The following is a 27,761-nucleotide window of genomic DNA, read 5'->3' as shown; positions in this document are numbered from 1 at the left end:
TCTATATTACACATACATTTAAGATTTAGCCTGTTATATTGACAACAGCTAAACCCAATGGCAGGCCTCATTGGTTAGCAGCTTTTTAAGAGGGTGGGATCTTGTGTATGTGACATCATGTTGCAACCTGTCCATGCTACTGCTATCATTTATGATGCTGAATTTCTGGCAATGGTAATTAGTCAAACTCTTTGTATGAAAAGCTTGAAGTCACAAACCAACAGTCCATTGTCCTAATAATGTTGTTTTCTTCTAGGTTGGTGTGGAGGACTTGAGACGGCAGCAGGCGGAGGACAGGGAAAGCATCAGAGCCTTGGAGAAGCTCATAAACTCCATGGACCAAAACCTCAGGCGTGACGTGGAAATCTACCGCAGAGAAAACAAGCAATCCCAGACCTGCTGCAACACCATCACAGAGCTGGAAAAGAGGCTGTCGAGCATAGACGTTCGACTCACGTCCACTTCGGACAAGTGTGACATCATCAAAGGGCGACTGGATAAGGAGCTGGCTGGGACGGGTGGAGCAAAGGGACGAGTCACTGAGGATCGGTTTAACAGCAGGCTGAGAGAGATGGAAAAGAGGTTCAACACCACGATGAGGAAGACAGAGCAGAAGTGCACCAACACCGGGAGCAGCTTGAAAGAAACCCTGCAAAGAGATTTCACCCAGCTGCGTAACACCGTCTTTATTCAGCTGGATGACCACAGCTTTAAAATCGGAAAACTAGACTTGGAAGTTGCGGATCTCGGAGATACAGTGAGGGACCACAGCAGACGTCTGAGCCATCTGGAGAACGTTACGGTCTTCCTTGACAGAAAGCTAGCCTCAACCACAGAGATGTGCAGTGAGACCTGTGGGCACAACGGGAAAAAACCAGCGACAGACGAGACTGTGAAAACCTTGGAGTGGAGAGTTGTGACCAATCAGGAACACATCAAGAGGTTTAACAACACCCTGAACAACTTGTCTGTGACGGGAGACTCCCTGATTGACAGAGTGATTGACCTCACCAACGACATCAACAAGATAAAAGCAGTAACCGGACAGAACGGTGAACACTTCACCCGCATTGTCTCAGAGATCGACACACTGGGCAGAGATCTTGACGACTGTTTCGTTTGCCGAAACATGGAGCAGGACCTGCGCTTGCTCACCAACTCCACAATGGTCGGCCTTAACAAATGCCAGACAGAACTGACGGATCTTCGGAGAAAAGTTGACTCGGGGGAGTCCACCTGTTCTCAGGTTTGCTCCAACCTTCAGGAAGAGGTGGGACGACTTAGGGAGGATGTGGAGGAGTGTACGGGACAGTGCAAGACAAACATAAATGACTTGAAGAAACGGTTGGACGGTCATACTTTCCACAGCGGGAAATTAGGTGGGGATCTGAGGTCAGTCCAAGGAGAGCTGAACAATGTCATGATTACTTTTAACTCCATTAATAACACACTGAAGGACCTGGGACGGACTGTGAAGACACATAGTACCACGCTGACGGATCTATCCAGCACAAATTCAAACACCATTTCTGTGGTAAGCTAATGCGATATCACTGCTACTAAACTTAACACAGTATATTACAACATTTTAATGTTTATTAATAAAATGAAGGCCCATGTACAGTAGTTCTCCTTACTGCTGGTAGGTTAGTGTAAAATAAGGCTGAAAAGTACTGGGAAAATATTACATGTTAAACTACTTGGTCTGCTTTGCATCATAGCAATATCTGCACCTTTGCAGGAGGTTTAGCATCTTGGGTATTGAGATTGAGTGTCCTACTTTAAACACTATTTAAAGTGTTATATTTAGTTCTAACAATATACCAATGTGTCCGGTTATCATTAGGTAGATGAAATGTATTCCTTGTTGGACAGGAACTTTAAGGTGAACATAGACCCAAACCGTGGTCCTCAATAAATCTGTTTTAACTTCCAAGTCTGTCAAATGCTCTTTACCGATGCCTAATGTTGTTCATGTGGTCACCATCATATGTTTCCAATGGTTGGAAAGACTTCTGACCTGCCACTGCTTTCCCAAAATAATATTGCTTTTCTACGTTCTTCATTTGAAGGCAACTGGACTTTTTTTTCTCTAGATTCTTGACATGTTCCATTTCTCATGTGAGAGACTTCTTTGGGTTTAATCTTATTGAAAACAAGAAAAACATAGAACTTAAACATGAACGTCACCATTTGATGCCCTGTACCAGTTTGTAGCTCTTAGCTAGTTTATATCATCGTTCTCTTTATAGGTCAACATAAGAAGAGGAACCGTAAGAACAGCGAAGATAATAATAGTTAACAAAAGATACAAAGCCACCATAATACAGCAGCATAATCACTTATGATGAATGTATTATCTTACTCAACTGTTAAAAATTCAACACCAAGTATTCAATTTTAAACATTATTGACAACAGCTCTGATTGGTCTTTGTCTTTTATACAGTGTATGTAAAAATCTAGGTTCACTTATAGATGCATTTCATACTTTGTGATTTTAAGCAATTATATCTGTTAATTTGGAAGAGTATGACTTGATGCTAATAAAACACAAAATTCAGTTTCTCAAAATCAAAATATTACACCACTACTAAAACTAATAAAAGAAGATGTTTGTTAAAAAAAAAAGTTGGCCTACTGAAAGTATACCAACCCATGCACTGTACAGTCTATGAATCCTTTTGTTATAAAAAATGAGTCCCTTTTATACCAAGCATAAAACTGAATGCCAAAAATATGTTATTTAGAACTTCCTTATCTAAGTATTTCTTCAATTTCTCATGACCCCATTGACCAAAGTTACTCTGTCATGCTGATTTGAAATATTTTCCACAGAATAAAACAGAACATTCATCATATGATGGATCTAAATGTTTATCTTCTTTATTTATCTGTAGGACATTAAAAATGTGTTTTCTGTGCATACTATAAAAACACTGGACCACTCAAAAATCCTTTCTGGCTATCTTGAAAGTTTGGAAGCACTACAGAAGAATAGCACAACCCTGCTGAGGACGAAGTGTGTGCGATGCCGTAGGAGAATAAATCGTGGCGAAGGCCCACAACATGACGCGACACTTTGAAACACAAACAAACACGATTGTGTTTTCTCTTCAAGGTGGAGGACTTGAAGAATGAGCTGACGGAGCACGTCGAAGATGCCAACGTCCGGTTCGGCAACCTGGGCAGAGAGATCCAGATAATCAGGAACAATTACGCGATGGAGGTGGGGGAGTGTCGGCGGTCCGGCGACGGCCTGGATCGAAGGCTCTCCAAGCTGGAGGGGCTCTGCGGCCGCCTGGACTCCTTCACAGACAACCTGGAAAAAATCAAACTGGGCCTGAACAAACACGTGTCTGGCCTGTGGGGCTGCGTGAACGGCCTCAACGTCACCGTGACGTCCCAAGGAGAGCTCATTGACAACATCCAGACCGTCCAGCTGGACCGTGTCCACTCCAGGATACATACGCTCAACTCCTCTGTGCTGGACTTGGGAAGGCAGTTCACCGTTTTCAGGGATCAGGACTTTAGGGGTGAGTTTCAGGGGAAAGGGAGCATGGGATTTCACTTTTGGCCAAGGCAGATGCACATTAAGTAATGGAAGACATTAAAATAGACCAAAGAAAGAATCCAGGCTGTCATGTTTGAAAGAATTCACTTAAGAGCCTAGTAAAGTTTGTTGTCTGTCTGAAGGACGGCTTCTTGTAATCACACAGACAGAGCTGGAGACTCGCCAGGTTAAATGTCTTGGCTCTCCTGACTTATTGTACCCGCCGTTTGAAGCTCCTCAGAACCACTAACACTGCTTAACAGGAGTTTGTGTGCGGTATTTCTGTCTCTAAATTGTCCTTTCCCTCAGGTCCCCCGGGGCCTCGAGGAGAGAGAGGCGAATCTGGACCACCGGGTCCTACTGGACCCCAAGGCAGAGTGGGACCTCCAGGCAGAGAAGGCAGACAAGGACCAGTGGGACCCCCAGGTACAAAAACACAAGAAACATGTTCTAGCAGTGATCTGTAAAACATACACATTGTACTGCGAGAATTTGTCACATTTAATGCTGGATTTCAGTATATTATCATTTGTAGTTCAGAATTGGGAAGTGAAAGAGTGACAACAGATGGTTTAAATTGATATTCTGAAGAGTGTGTCACACATTTTTTATCAGCTCCCTTAAAGCTACATGCAACTTTTACAAAAATATGTTTTGTACATATTTGTTCTGTCACTTTGCCGTGACAGTTTGTTAGGAGACAGATCATTTGTGAGAAGATCGATATCCTCCACCTCCTCCCTGAGCAACTATTGCTGTCTGAAGAAATGAACCACTCTTGACCAAAAACAACCAATCAGAGCCAGGAGGAGGATCTTAGCGCTGCCAGTCATGCACGTTAATGCGCTGCTAAATGTCATCAGAGTCCATGCTAACTAGTTTTGGCATTCATGACAGACTCTGTTGTGGTGAACCAGCTGTAGTGTAGCAGAGGAAAAAGGGGGATGGTATGAGTAACACATACACGAGATGATTGGCAGCGCTAAGACCCTTCTTCTGGCTCTGATTGGTTGTTTCTGAATAAGTAGTGTATTTCTGTATGATGACAACAGAACCAGGAGAACACAGAGGATTATCTCTGATTATCTGTCTCATAACAAATGTGATAATTTTAACAAATATGTATATATTATATTATATTATATTTTATTTATAAAAGTTACATACTGCTGATTTAATTTTGATACAAATAAATAAAATCCATAGTCATCCTGATTAAGAAAAAAAAGTCAACCTGTGTGTAATTTAATCTCTGTATTAATCCAACTGTTCAGTGAAGGCCTCAGAGCTTTGTTAGAGAACATTAAAGAGATAATAAAATCATGAAAACCAAGAAGGTGTGGAGAAATGTACGGTTATAAAAATAATAATAAATCAGACAAGATGGTAGAAAAGATACCCTGAAAGACTTGCAGATGGACTTGCAAACAAAGCAACACCAGATATTGAACATTTTTCATTTTATACGCTACTTACTGCTGATCAAACCCCTAAAAGTCCCAACAAAATACACTGAAGTTTGTGGATAGAATATGGCAAAATGTGGACGATGTGAATATTTTTACAAGGCTCTGTTTGTTGAAACACCAGTGAATGGCTTATTTGGATATTTACCTTACTCTTTATATCTTTCATCTTGCTTTTCAGGGCTCAGAGGAGAACAGGGTATGTACTCCACTTACTGAACAACAGATGAAAGCCCCCATTCCACTTTGATGTGTAATTCTCACTAAGCTCTGCTCTGTTTCTACTTTGTCATCTGGTCTTCAAGGGTCCGATGCTCACGTGCCGCGCCTTTCTTTCTCTGCTGCGCTGACTCGCCGGATGAGGAAGACGGGAACCATAGAGTTCAACGAAGTGTTTGCCAACGAAAATAAAGCCTACGATCCTGAAACAGGTGTGTGCTAGAGCTTCAAGCACTTCTATCATTTCCTGTCCACTTGGTTGGTGTTTTCTTTATTCAGGTTCAAGGGTTCTGTTCTGTAGTTAGCTAGCAAAATAGCTAGCAAGTTAGATAACCAGCAAGATAGATAGATAGCTAGCAAGATGGATATATAGATGGATAGCTAGTAAATTGGATAGCTACAAAGATAGATAGTTAGCTAATTAAATAGCTAGCAAGTTAATAGAGAGCAAGATGGATAGCTAGCAAATTAGATAACTAGCAAGTTAGATAGACAGACAGATTCAACTATTATTTAAAAGTAATTTAATCTGTTTTTCTATGTTTGATATTAGAACTTGTTTATCTATCTAAAACATTTAAACGTGATAAAAAAGCAGAAATGTGTAGCTGTTCAAATATATATATATTTTACAGCACAGTACACCCGCAAAGAGAGACAAATTAATCCCTTCGTCACTCTTCCATATTTACCACGAACACTGAACTAACCACTGTCCTGTTCTATAGGTATATTTACGGCACCCCTGAGTGGCAGATACTTTTTCAGCGCCATTTTGACAGGTCACAAAAACATGAAGATCGAGGCGGTGCTTTCTAAGTCTAACGTTGGCGTCGCCCGAGCAGATTCAGCAGGATATCAGCCCGAAGGCCTAGAGAAGCCCATGGCGGAGGCCAAACACATCCCCGGAGCCCTGGCTGTGTTCAACATCATTCTACCCTTAGAGGTCGGGGACACGGTCTGCATCGACCTCGTAACGGGCAAGCTGGCCTTCTCCTCTGAACCCTTAACCGTCTTCAGTGGGATGCTGCTGTACTAGACCGTCAGACAGGACGGAGTACGATTTCAGAGTTCATCTTGCATCGAAACCTCTGCTTTGGACTCTTAACTCAAAGAGCCATCGACAGTGGGTGAAACTGATACCAGTGGACTGGATTCATCCAGCGAAGAGAAAAAAATTGCTAGACAGCTTTAAGGAAAAGTTTTTATTTTGTTGATTGAGATGTATTTTTATGTGGAAAAGAAGCCACTGCATGGTGATTTCCTATGTTTCTATAAACTTGGACGCTTTACTGATTGCACCAGGACATCCATCAAGTTTCACTTGTGTTTTTTTTTTTTTTAAAAAAGGATATTTAGTCAAATGGTGAAAGATTAAAGATGTGGGTGTTTTTCTATTTATCTGCGCTGTCCACCCACGTCACATCAAATCTTCAGCATTCATTACGCACTCCTTTAGCCGTTGTATCTTTTTTTTTTTCTGTTTTCCTTTAATGCGATCATTTATTTTTTGTGTTACTCACAGTTTCATTTTGACCACAAGTGAGTTCCCAGAAACGCAGCGCCGAGTGCCAATTGTCTCGAGGGAAAAATGCGGGAGGGACAAAGTCCAAACCACTATTCTTTAGGAGGAAATGCACAAATGAAGTCACTGACAGTTCAGCATAGAGAGACCGCAGGATTTTATAAATCATGCGGCCATAAAACAATAAGACCATTTTAGGACTTTGGCCGTGCCCCGAAACACAAAGGAAGGAGAGGATTTGTCAAAAGGAACAGAGGGGATTTTTCTTCTCACTCCGTGTCCTAATAAGGGGCATCTAAAGTTAGAAGACGAGGACTGAGATCTTACAGTAACAAAAGTTTGACGTCAGCATAAAAACTCTGCTGATTATACAACATACAGTATAACTTTAGTGATTTTGTTTAAAATGCAAGAATTGTGGTAAAAGGTTTGATTTATTGTCAACGTTTTCTTAAATATACACATATACCTCCACTAATTATTGAGTAAATGTCTCTTAGCATTTTGCAGATGTAACACCCACATATAAGCCATCAGCTGATTGGATATTAAGTCACAGTTCCTTTAAGTTTGTTCATTTCCTGACAGAGTCAACCTTTAAGCTTAGCTTCCAAAGCACTTCAAAAACACCAAATTGTACCAAGTTTGTCTTGTTTGTTTTTAAGTGCAAATATCTGAGAGTGAATTTGAAACGAGACAAAACCAAGTTATAAGTAACCTTTAAGCAAGATACAGGAGCTTGTTTTAAGTCAATAATTTCTTAATATTAATAAAAGATATACTAGTTCCATTGGTAGATTATTCCACTTATGAGAAAAATGTAGTTATAAGTGAAATAATCTATTTGAACAATTCCTTTTTGTAATCACTAATAAGTAATTAATTACTTGAAACAAACTCCGATATCTTTCTAAAAGTTGACCTGTAAATTGGTTTTACTTCAAGCATTCTAAGATATTTGGACTTGAAAATAGACACACAAAACAAAATACTTTGTAACATTTTGCAGTTTAGCAGTGATTATTTCTTTATTTTAGTCAGGCCCCGACGAGGCCATTCAGGAAGATTGGTGCAAGACTTTTAGAACTACTTTTGATCTGTGTTTGGAATCGGTGTCCTGTTTGAACAGCCAGAGGATCCTCCTCTCAGATGAAGGGGAAATATGTGTTCGGACTTTCAGGAACGACTCAGGAACCACTAAGGCCCAAGTCTGTTATAAACAGGAAGCTGCTGGGACATCCATGTCATCTCCTATGGTGAACTTACCTTAACATTAACACAAACTGAGAGGGAGCCAACCAAGGAAGTAGCATTAACTCCAAAAATGGACCAAAAAACCTGGACCGGGTGAATGATTTCTGTGGGAAAGCTTTCGGGTCAGATGTGAGTAGGTCTGTCACCATAACAAATTGTGCTGGACGATAAATTGTCCCAGAAATTTTGAGACCATTTTCAAGTAATATAATGGTAGTGGCATAATAATGCAAGTAGGTGCAGTATTCTCAAATCAATAAACTTTCATCTAACACAGGAGCTGAAAGACATTTTAAGTATCAAAAATGCATTAATAAAACAACAAATGAACTGAATTATGAAGTCTTTGTAAACAAAATTACCCTCCAAAAGAGCTGCCAGTTGAGACTCGTCATCCAGTCTTTGGTAGAAAGAGAGAGAAACACAATCATGCAAAGGAAAATGATCAAGCTCGTTTTATCACGCGATTCAATGATTTATGGCTTACTGCGACAGACGAGACCAAGGCTGAGCAGTTTGTCCATGATCCCAAGAAGAATGTTCCAGATAAGGCTTTCAATCTCAAAAACACTTTTGTACACAATTCAATTTTCCAACAGAACAATCAACACCCAAATGCACCTCAAAACTGGTCCACTTTCTAGTGGGTCAAACGGGCCAACGTCAAGCTTCTGGGAAGGTCCTGGCCTCACCACTTTGGGAAAAAAAAAAAAAAAAAAAAGAATCTGTGGATTTCACTGAAGGGTTGAGCCAATGCCAGGAAACCACCAGTTTGTTTTGTGCTGATAAAAAAAACCCATCAAATATCCATGAGAATCGTATCAGGAGCTTGTCGATCGCTTGGATTAAGTGGTTTGACTTCCAACACAAAACAACACAAAACCTGACCAGAAGTGTTTTTGTCTAGTTTCTAGTGCAGATGTCTTAGTTCACTAAAAACAAGACAAAACTGACTTAGAAGTAACTTCTCAGCCAAACATACAAACTTGTTTTAAGTAAACAATATTGATATAAAGTACTAGTACCATTAGCAGATTTTTTTTTTCACTTATGGGAAAATCACATTTTTACTTTTAACTTGAGTTGAGATGCTAACTTTTATGCAGTGTACAATCTGCTAAGGGATATCTTATCATAAGATTAAAAGCTAATCGTATAATCATGACTGATTAATATATTTGCACATTTTAACCCTTTGTGAAGTAGACAAAACACAATTTGTTCAAAGTTGCAGACTTTGTTTTTTCCCCCCTTAAAACTGGTGAATGTTGTGTGGCAGAGAGAAAAGAACGGCTTAAACGCATCATTAAAAGCAATATGACCGTCATGTCCCCAATTAGTGGCTTTAAACTTCAATAAATAGTATGAGTAAAAGCTCGCAACATTACTTAATCAAGCAAAATTGATCTTTATTGCGTTGGTGCGAACACTTTGTCTTTGTTGAACTGCCTTTAAAAGTTTAATTGCACATTAAATGAGGTCGGTGGATGTTGAGAACAACAGCAGTTTATTTGTTTTATTTGTTGTTTTGTTCAAACTGAGCATTCTTATCTTATCTTAGAGATTTCTTCCTCAGAGTATTTTCTCTTCTCCTCAGTGTGGGGATGTACAGTTAAATTGATGCTTCTTCTTCTTCTATGCATTGTGTGAATATTTTCCTACATTTGAAGCCCAGTAAGATTGCTTTTATAAGCTTCCACTTCAACTTGCCAGTTACTGTATATGTGTTGCATGTTTTCCCATGCGTGTGCCTCAAGTACAGATCCCCAGACGTACACAGACGTCAGCGGTTATGTTCCTTTATTAAACGGACCGATCTGGTCCACCTTTTACACGCTGCTGCTCCCGCTTTAGACGTGTTTAATCTGGCACTCTTTGGGTCTCCACAAATACACACAGCTGGGATTATTTTTACTCCCTTGCTCCTGCTTAAACCCCTTTCTCTCTCTCTCTCTGTTTTTGACCTCCATGTGTTACTTTTAGCTCAGGATTTGAAGGGGGCGTGAGGGGGAAGTGATTTTTTTTTTAAATTTTTGCTCTCTGGTGACATCTGGTGGTCAGAATCGCCAATCTTCTCCCTCCGCTCCAGCTTTGAGGATTTGAAGAATGCAAGAATCTCCCAGAAGGAAAAGTATGGAGTGAAAATAGTGTCAAAAATATTTGTGCGTGCGTAACAGGATTTGTAAACCTTAAAAATAAAATACATGTTGAAAAGGTACACACAAATCACCTGGTACGCACACACAAAACTGCAGTTACGCACAAATCCTGTTACGCACGCACAAATCATTTTACGCACACACAAATCTTTTTGACACTATTTTCACTCCACAGCAAAGAGATCGCTTGTCTGTCAGTCATGCATTAGTCATCTCGGGGAGCCACAGTTATCTTGATGACCATCTCCGGATTCAGTAGCCTTTCATTCCTCTGACACTCACGCACACAAAAGTCATCCTCAGGACTGAGTAAGTTGATCTGTGTGCGCCACCGGTTCAAGAGCAAACTGGTAATTGAACCTGGACTACTTAGGTACGTAAGAATGCATAACAAGGTGGGAAATGGATATGGGCCGCTTCGAGTCGGGCGATTTCGATTTGCAATCAATCTGTGGCGTGCCAGTTAAAAGAAAAGCAGCCATTTTGAAACACCACAGAGATAATTAAATGAATGTTACATAAAGAAAATAAATGGAGCCAAAGTCATTTGGAGCTCATTCCCTCTAAATGCCACCAAGAAGATATTTTGTGAACTCTGGCAAGAGATAAGACGGTGATTGTATCATTAACCACTACTGCTGAATAAGAGAGAAATAAATCTATACTGATCCCTAATGAATGGATTTCAAGCAGTGCTTAGGTTATAAATTGGCAGATATAATGAGCATTTTTAAATAAAGTGCCATACAAAGACTCATACTCCTTAAAATGTAAAATATTTTGTTAAAGCTACAAACATTAATATTAATTAGGTTATCAACGTTATGAGGCCGTTTCTTGGAGGATAGCCCTGAATGCAGCCCTATTCCCAACAAACAGCATCAGGTTCCAGTCGAAGTTCAGGTTTCTGACAGGAAATGGACTTTTGGCGGGTATTGTTTCCAATTAAACGTCATTTTGCCGTGCTCGTTTCCTCACATCCAAACTTACAGAGTGCTGCCATAAAATAAACAGGTGCTACAAGAAAGCATGAAGAGGGTGCAGACGTTTTCTGTTGTTTCAACTCGTCTTTCTTGTCTTATGTCACATTAAAGCTAGAAAAATGGATAAAACGTACATTTTTGGTTTAACTTTTCATACACATTTGTGTAAAACCTCTATACGTGAAAGTAAAAAGGGGAGGAAAAATCGTTTAATCGAATTAAATGCCTGTAATTGTGCTCACTACTTTTTGATAGCGCTTCACTGTCACGTGACTCGTCAAGCTTCCCCCCCGCTCTGTCCCTCGCGGAATCTATGCGGTGTCACGTTGCCATGGAGAGCATTTTTGTTTTCTTCCCCCCACAAAGCACAACCTTCCCCCTCGCACCAAGTGAAAGGTTGTGTTTTAAAGTTTGTATAGAAGCGTTTTATGAATGAAGACTGGGAACCAGTGTGGCTTCCCGATGAGCAGACGGAGGTTTTCTGAGGCGGGTTAACAGCAGAGACCAGCTAACCTGTCTGATTACAGGTGAGTCACTGAGCCTGTTTGCGCTTTTATTTACTCTTTTGCAACGTTACGCGGCGCAAAAATCATTAGGCAGACCGTATATATATATGTATATATATATATATATATATATACATACAGACCAAAAGTACAGACTTTTGGTCAGACCAAAAGTTTGGACACACCTTTCTAATTAAAATGGGTTTTCTTTATTTTCATGACTATTTATAAGGCAAGAAATCCCACTTATTAACCTGACAGGGCAGGTTGACCTATGAAGTGAAAACCATTTCAGGTGACGACCTCTTGAAGCTCATCAAGAAAATGCAGAGTGTGTGCAAAGCAGTGATCACAGCAAAAGGTTGCTACTTTGAAGAAACTAGAATATAAGGGCTATTTTCAGTTGTTTTACACTTTTTTGTTTAGTGCATATTTCCACATGTGTTATTCATAGTGTTGATGCTTCAGTGTGAAGCTACAATGTCAATAGTCATGAAAATAAAGGAAACTCATTGAATTAGAAGGTGTGTCCAAACCTTTGGTCTGTACTGTATATATATATATATATATATATATATATATATATCTGTTCTTTTATCGTACGCAGACAGCAGCTGCTACGTTCACAGGTTGAGCCCAAAGCTGTCGCCTGTTTAAGTTCAACATACAAACAGATACTATGGATTTATTGTTGGAACAAGTTTTGCAGGAGTCTGTTTGAATCTTGTTATTCGGGGTCAATAGGAGCAGCTATCATGGCAGGAAGGGGGGCCATGTTATGATTTCATGACAGGGCAACACAGAGACGCAGCCATTCCCCCAAATCAGACTGATGACTTCAAATAACATGAATATTTTTAACATGTCCACTTTCTAAAAGCTAGTGGTGAAGCAATACGTTTCTCCCAGGGCTGACACGAGGGTGGGCAGAGCTTTATCAACGTTTTATTTCAAGTATAACATGGAAACAATATCATGTTACAAGGAAAATAATCTGCCAATGGAACAAGTACCTTCTCATCAATATTAAGGAAGTGTTGACTTAAAAACAAGCCCCTGTCTTGTTGGAAAGCTACTTGTAAGTTAGTTTGTTTTATTTCAAGTGTTCTGAGATGTTTGCGCTAGACCAAAATGACTCTGTGAGATTTAAAGATTTCTATGCAGCTAAAGAGTTCAAAGGTTATTCTTTGGCTGGACCTTCCATCTTTGCCTATTGGCCTAGTTTTGTGTATTTCGATGCTAATGAGGAAGTCGTTGCTTCTGTCTTTTACATTGCAAGGATGTAATTTCTTGTCCAAGTTTTCCTTAAAAAATTTTTTTTTTAAAATAGAGATTTTTATCTCAGGCGACTCCCACGTGTGTTTCAAATTAAATGAGCATGATTCTGTAATGTTTGGGTGTATAAAATGCAAATAGACATACTGTTATTGTTTTGCTAATACCATGTAACTGTCGCTTTAAAGGTCTGAATTACAGCCTCCATAGTAACAAACATGCACCACATACAGCTGAGAGAAAGAAGATACTGCTCTATTGGTTTGTATTATTATCAGTTTCTAAGTAAACAAGTGAAAAATGACTCTTTTTCAACTAGCAATGCATTGATGTACAAAAACCCATTGCAATATTATTTAAGAGTGCAAGTGTATTTCAGCGTAAGGATGAAATAATACCAATCTTCGTCTTGTGAAAAGCCCACATACTGCCTGATAGGCCGCATGCTTTTGCTTTTTTTTATGCGTCTGCTCCATTCACACAGAGTCAGTTTCTGGTTCTGCTGGAGTTTTCTTCCAGTTAAAGGGGAGTTTTTCCTCTCCGCCGTCGCCACACGCGTGCTCGGCATGAGGGATTGCTGCAGAGTCGGCGACACAATGCAAGCGATTGTCGCTATGCCCAGGAGTGAACGCTGCAGGTCGTAATCTGCTTTTTGGCCAGTTTGAGTAATAAACTGAACTTCACTGATATTTTCTTGATAACTACGATCACTTGGACTTTACATATTATTGGACTGAAATTCCTTTTTTTTTTATTGAAAAGTGCCTCAAGATGACTTGTTCTGAGTTGATATAAACAAACTGGGTTGAATTGAAAGTCTTGCTGAATCTGTTGACATTTCTCTTCCCTTCATAAAATATTGTAACTGATTCATTGTGGGGAACTAACTCTATATCCAATAACTTCTCTCCAGTTCAGCTTATTGAGGCTGACTGGAAGTTTACAATCTGAAAATATCTTCCAAAGCTTCTAAGACACTTCATTTATTTTGTCAAATCTGTAGTATGTAACTTTTATTTTTTTTTAAAAGTTGTTTTTTTTACACATTTGTTCAAACTATCACTATGTACGTGACACCATGTTATGAGACAAATACTCGGTGAAAAAATTAAGCTCTTCTGCCTTTTCCCAGTGCTAACCAGAAACAACCAATCAGAGGCAGGAGGTGGGTCTTAACGCTGTCAATCATGCCCACATAATGGCCATGCTTTCTGCTATGTTGTGAGTTCTCAGGCTAGTTACCATGGCCACCGATAGCTGAATGGTTTTCCTGTAACTGTAAGCTTTTTCTCGTTATTCACAAGGGTGATTGACGGCGCTAAGCCCCTCCTCCGGGCTCTGATTGGTTGTTTTTGATCGAGCAGTGGATTTCTTTAGACGGCAACAGCAAGACTGGGAGGATGTGGAGGAGCTCGATCCTTTCGCACGTTATATGTCTCGCATTATACTGATGTCATGACATGGCGACAGTTTTACCAAATATGTGAAAAAAAATTTTTTTATTAAAAGTTACACACTGCAGCTTTAATAGTCATCAGGTAACAGAGGTAAATTCGTTGTGTTGACATAAATTTCTGCATTTTATTTCAAATTTTATTAGAAAAAAAAAATCTTTTTAAGTATATCATAAAAAGAAATAAAAAAAATCTGCCTTGCTGTTTAAATAAATGCTTACAGATGTACAGTATGTTCTCTTGCATTTACAATCAATTCTAGGCCGCTAACTCCAAAACGTCATAGTACAGTAATGCTGCCGTGGGAAGCTTTATCAACTCATTTATGTTGAATTTCCAAGCGTTTTCATTTCCCCCCCCCCCATCACCTCCACCTTTTTCTTTCAAACCTTCCTCCATCAGGCTCTCAGGGACGCCAGGATGAGCTGCTCGGTGGCAAGGGGCCGTCTGCAGGTCCTCCAGATCTACCGCCTGCTGCAGTGGATCCACAAAGGAGAGAAGGAGGAGATCGAGAAGATGGTGAAGCTCGGGGTGAAGAACCTCATCAACCTCACCGAGCCACAGGAAGGCCTGGGGGTGCTCCACCTGGCGGTTTCAGCCAACAATAGCGGTGACGAGCTTCATCCTTGCTCTGTCTGTCTGTAAATTAGCCGCTTCGATCAAACAAGTGCTCGGGTTGCGTTTGAACATTTGTCAGCTGAAGCTGCGTTTTATGACAACAAACATTCAAGGGCAATCGCGCCGCTCCATTTCTATTTCCATGTAACAGGAAAGTTGTATTTATTATATTAAGGTAATTTGAGTCGATGCGTAAAACCTCGGAAACGTCTTTGGCTAGTGGTAGGGAGGAATGGCCAGTGAGGCATGTTACCTCCCAGGCAAACAGAAAATGGCACCAGACTAGCAAAACGCTGGATTATTTAAGTTTTATGGTTTTTTGACATGCTAATCATTGGTGTTTGCAACCCGAGTTTCTGTTTCACAGCTCGGCGGGCCGCAGCGTGTCAGGCTCGACGTCCAGCTGAGTGTTTCTGTTGCTCTTGTCTCCTCGCAGACCTTGTTGAGTTTCTCCTCTCCCTCGGCGCCCATCCCGACGTCCAAGACAAGATGGGCCGCACGCCCGCCATGCTAGCAGCGGAGCTGGGGAACCAGGAGATTTTATCGCTGCTGTTCCAGAAAGAGCCTGACATGACCCTAGTGGACATGCAGGGCAAAGGTGGGCAGAGAGTGAAAACAGACTGAAATGTTCAGACGTGATTCAGGCTAAGAGCTCGCAGCAGAGCGAGTAGAGAGCTGAGGCTCTTAAAAAACACACACACGCACACACACACACACACACACACAAAGTGTCACAATGACAAATTCTGCTGTGCCCCGTTAATTTCTGCGATAGACGATGATATTGTTATTTTGAGACCGTTTTCAAGGAATATATTGATAATGGGGAAATAATCCAAGTCCGCCCTCTCAACGACTAAAAATACTTTCATTTTGTGAAGAACATTTAACACTGGACCTGGAATAACCAAAGTAAAACACGACGGCCAAATACAATAAATAGAAATAGAAATAAAAACCACATGCAACCAAAACTCAGAAATGAAATGGATTATGATGTGTCATCAATAAAATATGAATCATCACAATGGAAAGTATCATTTCAGTTTATTATGTGATTAATTGCTTAACGTTTTATTTTATGGTCGTTACAGAGGGTATATAGTGTTAATACACTGAAAGCTAACTTTAGCTTTTCTCCCCAGGCTATTTCAATATTTCTTTTCTATTAAACTGCTGAATGCAGAAGTTTACATTTATTGTAGCCGTTGTCAATTAGCATTTCACACAGAACCCAGACGCTCCTGTAGGAGCCCGTCAACAAACTCCAGGTTTAATTATAGTTGGAAAATTGACCATTCTTCCATAACATATGTTGAAAAAAATTTTTTCATGACTAAATTAAGGCTGAATGTAAAAAAAAGAAGTATAATTCATTTCAATTAGTTTGCTTTCGAGATACAGAGCTGCTTTTAAATATGGTGGAGAGGTTTTTGATCAGCTCATGGTAGCCGCAGACAGTTCTGTGTTTTATCTTTTCCAAAACCAGTTTTTCATGTGTAAACGTCTGAAACTGACGTAAGATGGAAAAAAATATATATATCTCTTTTATCAATATTATGATTTAGGAAATTGAAATAACTTGGGCTCGTTTATCAGATTAAAATGACCTTTAAAGCAGGTACTAAACAGAATTTCCATTAAGCCAACATGTCTGTGTTTGTTGTTGGTCAGATGTAGAATCCTGACCTTCAACGTTGCATTTTTATAACCTGTGAACTGAAAATCATCCTAATTAACAGGAAGAAAGGTATAAAAACATCACTGTGTGGAATTAATCTATGTAATATGTTTCACTAATATACTGAAGAACACAGTACTTATATATGTGGTTTCAGATCCATGCAGGTAATTTGACCCTGCATGGCTCATAGAGAATCCATAATCATTTTGAAATTTTGTAGCCAATGAGGATGTTTTTAAAAAAAATCCCATTAGGTTTTGTCAGGTAAACGTTGCATTACATCTCAACAACACGCGTGTAGATATCGATGAGAAAGACACAATCCCAGAGAATCCCTTCAGGTAACCTAATTCTGTTCTTGCTTAAATGCATCCAGATCAGAAAACGCAGTGAACCACGGAGGGACCGAGAGTTGGCGTCAAGGTTTGGACTCTTGTGTCCAAACATTGAATTCGCGGTCGTGAAATGTTCCGCTGTGTCATGCAGCGTGTTTGTCCGTGTGTGGCTGTGTGTGTGTGTGTGTGTGTGTGTGTGTGTGTGTGAGTCAAGCCCCTGTGTGTGTGTGAGTCTAATTACAGATCAAGCCCTCACGGTGACGCTCTGATGTGGAGCCTGCTCTGTAACCCGATAACGCCGCTCGCTCCCCAGAGGCGCGTTCAGCCGAAACGCTCCGCTCACATCCCAGGCTTCTCTTCACGCGTTTCATTCCCCACACGTTTTCGATTATCGCGTACAAGTTTGAACAAAAAAAAAAAAAAAATCTAAATTATTTTTAATTAGCAGCTGGTTATTTTTCTCAATTGGATCTGAATGTAAAAGTGAAGGTAGATATTTAGCGCTGGCAACACTTGAACTACACAAAGAGTCAGCAATTAAGAACCGCCCAGCCTGTCTGACCACATCCTATGTATTTATTTTTTGTCAAAGTCCAAATGTAAATGACACTTCTGTCATTTTTAACCTTGTTTTTCATTATTATTTTTCTAAAATCTCATTTGTGATTCAGGCGTGCTATTCTACTGCAGCTACCCCACCAAGCGCCACGCCCACTGCCTAGAACTGGCGCTGCAGAACGGGGCCGATCCCAACAACATCTCCCGCAGCGGGGTTCACGTTCTTAGCATGATGTGTGAGAAAGCTAACGAGTGCACCCCCTTGTGTCTCACCCTGCTGGATGCTGGTGCAGACCCCAATGCGGCAAATGAGGTAAAAAATAAATAAATAAACAAAAAACAAAGAAGAAAACATGACAGAAACAATTGAAATGACAGAGAGAAAGATGGAGAAAAAGCCATTGAAAGTGTGATTTCTCCTGCCCAGACAACGGGCGTGACGGCGCTGATGGAGGCTGCCAGGACGGGCTCCCTGCCGGTTGTTCGGCACATCCTCAGGAACCGTGGAAACCCGAACACCCTGGACAAAAACGGTTTCAACGCAGTACACTACGCCGCCCTGAGCGGCTGTTTTGAGGTGTGGTAACCAGAACGTTTTCTGTCTTATGCCTTTAAACGTTTTCACATTTTGTTGGGTTGCAACCCGAGACGCACCGATCCGATGTTAATATCTGCACTGGTCCCGATATTGAAAAGACAGTGTAGACTCTCACTCGCTATTGCTTTTGATTATCAATGAAATCATTGTTTTTCCAGGTTAGTGGAAACCGTCCTGCAGAATGACTTTTTTTTTTTTTTTAATTAATAATGAGAAGGATAAATTGTATTTATATTTGATCATTTTCCTGGCACTTCAGTCCTATTAAACACCAGAAGCAGAATCTCATTTTAGGTAATTTAGGTCTGGGCTATCCGTAACACGTAACTGCAATGTTTCCCATCCTTCAGGTAATCATGGTGCTGTCAGGATTTGCAGCAGATATGAGTGTGGTTAACACAGAAAGCTGTACGCCCTTACACTACGCCGCCGCCGCAGGCACTGCCCCGTCCTGCAAGTTCCTTGCTCAGAGAGGTACGCCGCGACATTGCAAAGCGTCTTCTGTTCCAATTTCAATCACCCAAAGTATTTGTTAATCTCTGGAAGAGACGTTTGGTCTCCGGAGCTTTAAGGATTTCGGTTAGAATGAAGAATAGCTCTTTTGTGTGTTAGCATTGCAAGGTTATATCTCTGCTTTGACGCATGTGGAGGCAGGAAATTAAATCAAACAGAGCAATATGCAGTCCTGAAGTAAATTAGGTAATGCGATCAAGTGTTTTTTTGTTGGGGTTTTTTTCATGGAAGTGTGCTCTGTGTTCAGGTTGTAACCCCAAAGTAAAGAACAAGGAAGGTTTGTTGGCACGTCAGATTGCCAAAGAATCAGGACTCAAGGCAGCGGTCAAGGAGCTGAAGAAAGCAGAGCGGGCATTTGGGAAAAGCAAAAAATCCACCGGTGGCAGCTACATGTCAGATCTCTGGGCCCTGACCCTTCACGATTGGTCAAACGAGTACCAGGCTGAATTAGTGGAAGCCTTTAGGGACCAATTTGGCTTTGCTGACTTAGACACCTTCAAGTCCGTGTTAGAGAACCTGCGCGCTCCGGTTGAACCAGACAACCTCAACCTAGTCTTCTCAGCACACGACAAGAAGGGAGAGGGCCTGATCAACGTGAATGACTTCATCAAAGGCACCAAGTACATCAAGAAAGTCTTCCGTCTCTCTGTGTACACGACTCAGAAGAAAAAGAAAGAAAAGGGGCCTAAGATGAAGAAGAAGAAGAAAGGCCCGTTTGTCCTCCCCATACCCATTTGCACCCTCGTGCCGGAGCTCAAGCCCCGACGGCCCGACGGCGGCCCGCCTCACTTCATGATTGAGAAGTACCACAACTTGACAGACGTTCGCCGCTTTGACAGTGAGCACCCGCCGCTTCATCCCATAGTCAACGACTCGTGGTGGTACATAGAGAAGCCAAACAAAGTTTACATCAACATGAACTACTGTGTGAGGAATGGAGATTTGGAGTCTCTGAACCTCGCCTTCGACGACGGAGTACCTGTGGACACTCAGGATGAATTTTACAAGACCCCGCTGATGGAGGCATGCATCAGCGGCAACTACGAGTTGGTCCAGTACCTTTTAGAAAAGGGGTGAGTAGCCACACCTACAAGCATCCAGATGTTTCCGGTCCAGGCTTGTCAGTGTTGAGACACACCCAGAAACACTTGGCCTGTCGCACAAAACCCCAAGGAAATCTGTTGTATGTACAAATACTGTTAAAAAGCTCTATATTTGTTTTTCACTGGTAATTCCTATTAATAGTTACAAGAGTCAAAGTCAAGTTTACAAGTTTCAAGTTACATATTGCAGCTGTAAAGGAACTCGGTGTTTCGGCATCTTTGCAGATTTCTGGAAGTTTATTCCAGATTAGTGCTGCATAGAAGCTGAATGTTTGGTTCTGGTCCTGGTCCTGCTCTGCATCCCCAGAACCAGAAGCCCTGGGAGGTCTGGAAGGTTTGATACGACAACAGCAGGTCTTTAGTGTATTTTTGAAGTGAATCCATTCAGCGATTTAACAACTATCAGAAAGCAACGTTCTATCTGACGTGCAGCGTCTTTTCAATAAGCAATGAGGTCTCACTGAACACGAACTCCCACCTTGCGTCCGACAGGGCTGACGTGAGCATCTGTGACCAGTTCTTCTGGACGGCCCTCCACCACGCGGCCAACAGGGGATATTTGGAAATTGTGGAGCTTTTGGTGAATGCCGGGGCCGACGTCAACGCAAAGGCCCTCAACGACGGCACGCCGCTCATGAGAGCCATCGAGAGCTCCAGCTTCTCCTGTGTGGAATTCCTCATCAATGCCGGGGCCAAAGTCAATTCAGAGACCAAGAAAGGTACGACGCAGTCTGAACATTGAAAAGGTTTTGTTTTTCCATTTTAAACGTAGGTTTGAATTGACGCTGTTGTACATTGACACAGATCTTATCACTGTGCATCATCCTTTTAACACACGAGTAAAAACAGCAGTAGAAATACGAAAGAAATCTGCTCGTCATTAAGAGCGTCCCTACTGTTCAGAAGCACAAAAGAAAAATGAAAACAACGATAACTGCATTCATTCGTCTCGGCCTCGTTTTTTCTCTCCCAGGAGTAACCTGCCTTGATGTGGCCAGACACTTTGGAGAAACCGGTATAGAGAGCCTGGTTCAGGAAAAGGTGAACGCTCTGCCAGACCCCAAGAAATCAAAACCTAAACCTACTAAAAAGAAGGTACCCACATAGCCCTGCCGTTATGACCGCGGCGTACATTAAAAACTTTCTGCATGTAACGTTTGATGTGTCACGCTGGCGTTTTGTGTGTGTTCGTTCGTGACAGGTTTCCTAACAGAAAGCAATTTCCTTGCAACGGCTGGAGCGATGCAGCACATTCAGTCACGTCAAATGTCACACTGTGTATGTTTAGGGACGCAGCGATGCATTTTGGGGCTTTTTGTTTTTCACTTCCAATACCGAAAGCGAGGTTCAGTATCGGTGGACCAAAAAGCACAGCTGAATTTAAAACATTCCATTTTTTATGAAACACATGAATTAAACATTTATGTGATAACTCAAATTTAAATACAACAACAGCTTCACCACCTTGGTCAAACATGTAAAAACAGCACGACTTGAATTAGTTCAGTCAGTGCAGTTAAGAGAACAACAACAAAGAAACTGAACCTAAACAACAGGCTGACTGTGATGGTCAAATACGTAAAAAATAACCTGCAACAAACATTTTTTTCAAATGGATCAGAAAGTTCAATTAGGAATTCAAAATATAAAGTAGAAATAAATAAGAACGCTTGACATCGCTCAGAAGACAAAGCATAGAATTAGACTGAATAGATCTACAGTATCTGGCCTTATGAATCAGGGACTTTGTCACTGATACTTGATCTAGATTTTTTATATTTTTTATATTGTACATATATTAATATCAGATTGGTACATCTCTATTTATATAGTTTCTTTTTAAGTAAGGACATCCCAAACCTGTATCTGATGACGTTAGGCAGGAATTTGGAAGCAAACTGCACCAAGTCCGCCTCGGTACAACGCGTAGTGTTTCACCTTTCATTTGCTGCTGTCAGTTATGCATTTATTCAATTCCCTGAAAGTAGTTTCTAAAAATGATTGTTACATCAGAATATTTGCAAAATGTGTAATTAAAAGGGAGGGAAGCGTGGAGAGTTCCGGAGGGTGGACTGGTCAGGTTTGGAAGTTGCTGGCGATGAAGAAGGTTGAGGAAGAAGAGGAGTCTTTAGGTTGCCGGTCATGGATCAGTCCAGTCTCTTATTGAGCCGGTGGTAGAGAGGAAGGACTCCAGTGTCAAACGGGAGCACAAGGAAGGTGTGAGCAAAGGAAGTGGGAAACATGAGGAACAGCAAGGAAATCTACAGAGCTAGAGGTAGTGAGAGGTTAACACTGAAGCGGTGAATAACCAGCTGATGCGAATGATGATTTGTAGGTGTGTGAGAACATCCTGATCCTCTGTCAGAGGAAAACACACACCACATAACCATAACACTGACCAAATTGAAATCACGAAAATAAATTTGCTGAATGGGGACACACCATTTTCGAAAATAAACCAAAAACCTTTTCAATAAAACGTTTTTGCGGTAGGATGAGGTGGTTTGTGTTTTGCAAGACTGCGGTGGAAACACTTTTTCGGATCACACGAGTCTCGTGATCGACAGCTGGACGTTAACCACTGGCGGAAATGTCAAAGTAGACGACAGGAAGTGGTAGGAGGATGGCGGTTTGTTTTGTTGTGGTGCAGCCGGCTCCACCAGAGCGCTCGCCGCGTCGCGCCGTTCATGAAACGTTGTGTGTCATTCCAACATGTTGAATCTGCAGCTGTTCTGTAAAATGGTCAACTACAATTTCCACGAAACGCAGCATACAGAGGATCCAAAGGATATGGGGCTTGTCGCCCCAACGCCGGAATAAGACGCCAAAGTCTTCTCTGATTGGTTGATAGATGATGTTTACATCCATCTCTATCATGATTCTTATTGACTTATCGCGTGAACACGCTTGTTCACGTGTGACTTTAATTTAATTCCTTATTTAATGGAAACACAGCAAGTGTTCTTTCGACATTAATAGAATTTGGACCAAAATGTGCGCACATTTGTTAATGGAAACACAGCTACAGGTACAACAATCCCAAAATTGGTCAAGTCTTTCATTTCACTACATTTGTTGTTTAGCAAAGGTCTTTGAAGAAAGTTCTTGTCATTGCTGAGAATAGACTAAAACTGTTTACTAAGAACAGAAAAAATTCAGCCAAGAAAGTATAGAAACTGTACACCTTTCTCTTATTAAGGCCAACGTCTGAGACCTCTTCTTTCCTTTTTTTTCACTTTGTTGCATTTTTGTTTATTTTGTTTTAAATTACTTTGTTGTAAAAAAACCAAAAACTTATAGATTATGGAAAGGGGATTTTTAATACATTAGCTTTTTTTTATTTTTTCTTTATGTACGTGGCCAGCACTGGTAGCAGTTGGTGCAATAAAGGAGGAAAACTCTTCTGTGAAGCGTCAAAAGTTTAAAAATCCAGAAGAAACCTTGGAAATGTAGCAAAAATATTGGACAGACAGGAATGTCCGTCGTCTGTTTCTCATCACGGTGTAACTGTAGCTCTCAGCCAGTTTGCACGATCTGCGGTCTGCTTATCAACACTTCAATCGTGCGCATGCACAATCATGTAGAACTAGATCTTTAAAAATATACACCGGCATGCATTTCTTCCAGAAGGGATTTCATGTTATGTTTTTAGAGTCGTTTCTGCTAAGTGGACTCGCATGTTCAGTAAATGTTCCACACCGTTAAGTTTCTAAGGTTACTCCTTCATGGCTGTTACTGATACTGACACCATTTTGAGATTTTTTTTTAAAAAAAAATCAAGACAAACTGATTTATTCATGAAGGATTAGATTTAAACTGTCGCTAAGGAGAAAAAAAAGACATATATAGTAAATTATACAGTAATTCAGCGTAAATGAGAAACTTGTAGAGTCATTTCACACAGAGTTTATAACTGATGTTTTTGTCTGATGCTTCTGGACTCCAGCCTCAGTCCACTTTGGGAATCTCCTCCAAACTCTTGAATTGTCTTTGCATTATAACCCCCAGAACGCTGCGGTTGCCTCTGTTGCTTGTGCAACTTTTGCTGTGACACATTTTACTCCGACTCGTCCGTCCATCACCATGCTTATGGTGTTTTCACACCTGATCGTTTGGTAGGCTCACTTCGATTGGGGACCAAAGTTGCAACATTTGTTACATTTTCAGCTTGGTGCGCTTCACTTTCACACTGTGTCAAGTGGACCAAACCCTTTGAAAAGCCTGTCCACCTTCTTGCCTGTGGGGGGCGCTGCACCAAGATCCACTGGAGGAAAGCAACGTGAAAACCTCTAAAGAAGACACTGAGCGCAACTTCCTTCTTCACAGGATGTGAACCAAGGCAGATTTTAGCGGCCGTAGGATTTCTCTTTTGTCTTTGGCAAAAGAGCATGATACATTTCTTCTTGCTAGCGCTGAACACACGTTTGTTTTGGATGTATTTACCCAGAATGCCCTGCGCTATTGTCCACTTCCTGCCTGTGGAGTGATCTCCGGTCCGCTTGGCCTTCCTATATGCACTCGTGCGGAGACCAGGGTTTTGAGGCGGATCAGAGTTCGCTCCTTTGGTCTGCATCAGTATGGTTGCACATAAATAATTTCACTTTTTTGGTTACGGAATCTATTAAAAGTTTCTCCTTTTGAAATAAGTATTTATTTGGAAAATACTCTTAATTGAATGAAGTGCACCGTCTACGGAGCGCTGTAGCTGCTCCAAACCTGCATCCTGCAGTCGTGTTTCTGTAACTCGAACTGAGCCGAGTTTCAACTTGAAGCAGGTGAGTCAGACTGAAGCACAAAGCCTTGTTATGATTTTAGCAGGCTAAAAAGTGCTGACTCGGCACTTTCTCTGTTCAGGATCTTTGGTCTGAACGCTAACGTTACAGCAGCAGGGGAAGTCTTTGGTTTATATTATTATGGTATCATTTTTGTGTCAGATTTTACTCACTGATGTGTTTTTTTTTTCCCAGCATGTTTTGCTCTTTCATTTTCATTTTCTTCTTTGACTTTTGATTTTTTTCTTCAAAACTTTTCAAAGATTTTTGTCACTCTATACATTTTCTCAGACATTCATCAGCACCTTTGTGTCGTGTAAATATTGCTAGGGGTGGGCAATATGGACTTATTTTTATCAGAATGTTTTGTGATAATATTGTGATTACTAAAAAAGTGACGATAAGAAGTATTTTTTAGGTAATTGCATGGTTGTGACTGTGTGCCACAGGAAATATGGCCCCACAAACACAAATGCTGCTCTTGAGTCTCTAGGAAATGAGACATAAAAAAATGTGATTTATAGCTCTAAAACTGACACAGTAACTAAATTTAATCATATTTTCCAATTTATTGATACACAATAATTGCACAAACCATTTAGAAAAATTGTTAAGTTAACAATCCTGGATTGTTAACTCCAGGTCTGTCTGGCGTTAACTGTATTTTAACTCCAGACAGACCCTACAGACAGCTTTAGGGGGTTTTAAACAATAATTGGAATTTATTGTTACAATAATGACCCAAAATCCTCTAAGTAATTTATCTCAATAAACCGTAAGTGATACAATAAATGCCCACCTCTAAATATTACCAACGATTTTTTTTTCTTTTTCCTTTTCTACTTTACCTGGTTAATTTTCTTAAATCACATTTTGTTCTGCAAAATGCAAACATCTTGTGTGTCTGATCTTCAGTGTCTATGAAAAGTATTCACTCCTTTGGATGTTTTACCCTTGGATTGCTTTTACAAATTAATCCTGGTCAACAACATTTGGCTTTTCTAATTATAATATATTTTTTTATTTTTTTACAAAAATATTTTTAATGTCAAAGTGAAAACCTTTGTACAAAAGATGACACCTAAATAAGAAGATGTAACAAAATATAATTGATTCCATAAATATTCACCCCATTTGAAGTCACTGACCTAATTCAACAAAGGTCCCTCCAATTGGTCCCAGTAGTCGCACAATAGCCTTTTGTCAAAAAGCAAAGTTTTGTTGATGAATATTGATTTGTAAAAATAATTTTAAAAAAGGGGGCAAAACATCGAAGGGAGTTTTTTATAGGTACTGTGAATATCTGTTTAATTTTTGATATTTCTGCTCCATTGAACTCATTTCTCTTGCTGCTCTTTGCGTCAGTTCTTGGTGATTGCCTTTAGGTGGCTGCTGCAGGGGGCGCTGTGCAGAGCAAGACGATGACTGGGACATCAGGGAGGACACCCACGCAGATGGACTCCAAAAGCATCATCCTCCATAACAGCAGGATCACCGCAGGAAAAACTAACACAGTGGATATTAGCTTTGTGCCAAAAACCGTACGTTTGGTTACACCGACGCCTAGCAACCTTGTATATAAAAGCTAAATATCGACTACATTTGACTTCTATTATTCCTTGAAAACTCCAACTCTGGTTGTTTTTTTTTTTGTTTGTTTGTTTCAGATTTGGGGTGAACCGCCCACCACCAGCCAGCTGATGTCAAACATAGCGAGACAAAAGGGTCGCATCACCTTGGAGGTGGACTTGGACGACTTGTTGATCCCTTTCAGCCAGCGCTTCCAGAGACGGATCCTGGAGCTAACCAAGCCAAAGACCAAACTGGAGGAAAGACAGAGACAGAGACAAGTGTCCTAATTATGTTACTCTGCTTATGTTGTCATCATCGTTGCCTTTTTATTATTATTTTTATTTTTGACAGCTAATATGAAAAACGACATTCAGCATATGTCCATCCCTGGGGCAGTGGGATTTTTACCAACAACTGAATTAAATATAGAGCCATGCAGATAATGAGAATGTGAGTAATCAAGTGAAAATAAATAAGGTTCTTTCCTCTTATGGTTCTGTGTCTAAAATGAAGGGACTGTTTTTGTCTTTTTCGTTTAGGTTTTAGGATTTTCTCTTCTGGAAACAGTTTCCAGTTTGGCTACAAACTGTCTAAACGATGCCTAGCCTTTAATTGTAAAGAATACAAAATTGTTATGTAGTTTTACAAAAAAAAAAAAAAGGTGAGTAAAAAAAAGTCTTGCTAAGTATATTGGAGTATGTCGCTCCTAGCTTTGCACAGTTTTTTTTCTCAATGTTCTTTCCAAAACAGCTTAATATCTGCCATATTAAACAGTTTTTCTGTAGTTTTGTAAATTAACGGCACCTGTTACTCTCCCATTGACTGAGATTCTTCCGGTAGATTTCCTACCGGGCCAATCAGCGGACAGAAGGAGAAGCATGACGTCGATTTTCTGCAGACTTGATAAAACTACAAGTCTGCTTGTAGTTTCATCAGTGGCAGCGCAGGAAGTGATAGAAGTTGTTCAGTCCGAGTTCACCAAGCCTCCAAATACTGAATTAACATAAAGCAGTCGGCTCCTTCAGCTCTCCTCTCTTTTCAGCGAAGGACGGGTGTATACAGTGCACGCAATTTCCGGTAAGCTTCGTCTACGTGGAACTGACGCATTATGTCATGAACAAACGTTAGCGGGTTGGGTCAAATTTGAAACTTCAAAGGGGTCCATGTCTCTAAGAAGCAATAGTTTGTGAGTAGCTGAGGGTCCAGACCTTCAATACGAAGTAAAGCGTAGGACCAGGAGCTACACCTTCTTTTGTCTAAAGATTTGTAGGAACTGTTTATTTGACAAGATACTAATGTAAGAGTGCGTTTTACAACAGCGTTACTTGTAAATGCCTGCATTTCTAAACTGAGCTCATTAAAAGTGGCCCATAGGAAATGAATTAAAATGATGTTTGTCATAGGTACTTCAAAACAACGTTTACGGGCGGCGCCATTTTGAATTCCGATTTCGTCAAGTTACTTCGTGTCTGACGTCAATTCAGCTCTGAGTTCCAACATCCCAGGTACACTGAGGTGACATCACACACAGCTGTGCTCTAATTAATTTTGCTTGGTAAATGTCCACACCTCCGAGCACCTGTCTTCACTAGTATAATGGTGGACTTAATTAAAG

At 40.6% G+C, this 27,761-nt stretch overlaps 2 protein-coding genes across 3 annotated transcripts in view; both read left to right on the top strand.

The window, feature by feature from the left end:
- The window catches only part of LOC102226954 (EMILIN-1-like), a 33,626-nt gene extending 26,988 nt beyond the window's left edge, over positions 1-6,638 (top strand). Inside the window, exons 7-12 of the mRNA XM_014473917.2 lie at positions 257-1,534; positions 3,121-3,535; positions 3,862-3,978; positions 5,200-5,217; positions 5,324-5,449; positions 5,966-6,638. Of these exons, the coding sequence (XP_014329403.1) occupies positions 257-1,534; positions 3,121-3,535; positions 3,862-3,978; positions 5,200-5,217; positions 5,324-5,449; positions 5,966-6,276 (2,265 nt within the window). The 3' untranslated portion in view covers positions 6,277-6,638. The remainder of the gene's footprint in view (positions 1-256; positions 1,535-3,120; positions 3,536-3,861; positions 3,979-5,199; positions 5,218-5,323; positions 5,450-5,965) is intronic.
- A 206-nt stretch (positions 6,639-6,844) lies between these two features.
- Positions 6,845-26,605, top strand: ankef1 (ankyrin repeat and EF-hand domain containing 1). 2 transcript variants are annotated; one of them, XM_005812578.2, is made up of 11 exons: positions 6,845-11,685; positions 14,796-15,003; positions 15,448-15,609; positions 17,702-17,901; positions 18,016-18,165; positions 18,537-18,660; positions 18,947-19,772; positions 20,295-20,521; positions 20,776-20,897; positions 25,960-26,115; positions 26,242-26,605. In XM_005812578.2, exons 2-11 carry the CDS (start codon positions 14,814-14,816, stop codon positions 26,431-26,433), a joined length of 2,349 nt encoding a protein of 782 aa, XP_005812635.1. In that variant the 5' UTR covers positions 6,845-11,685; positions 14,796-14,813; the 3' UTR covers positions 26,434-26,605. The 2 variants fall into 2 exon arrangements, with proteins under 2 accessions (XP_005812635.1, XP_023203391.1); XM_023347623.1 differs by lacking the exon at positions 26,242-26,605 and having other exon boundaries at positions 25,940-26,097.
- The last annotated feature ends 1,156 nt before the right edge of the window (positions 26,606-27,761 follow it).

The sequence above is a fragment of the Xiphophorus maculatus genome, chromosome 15 (assembly GCF_002775205.1).
Source record: "Xiphophorus maculatus strain JP 163 A chromosome 15, X_maculatus-5.0-male, whole genome shotgun sequence".
Lineage (NCBI taxonomy): Eukaryota > Metazoa > Chordata > Actinopteri > Cyprinodontiformes > Poeciliidae > Xiphophorus > Xiphophorus maculatus.
This window is presented reverse-complemented; position numbering and strand designations above follow the sequence as displayed.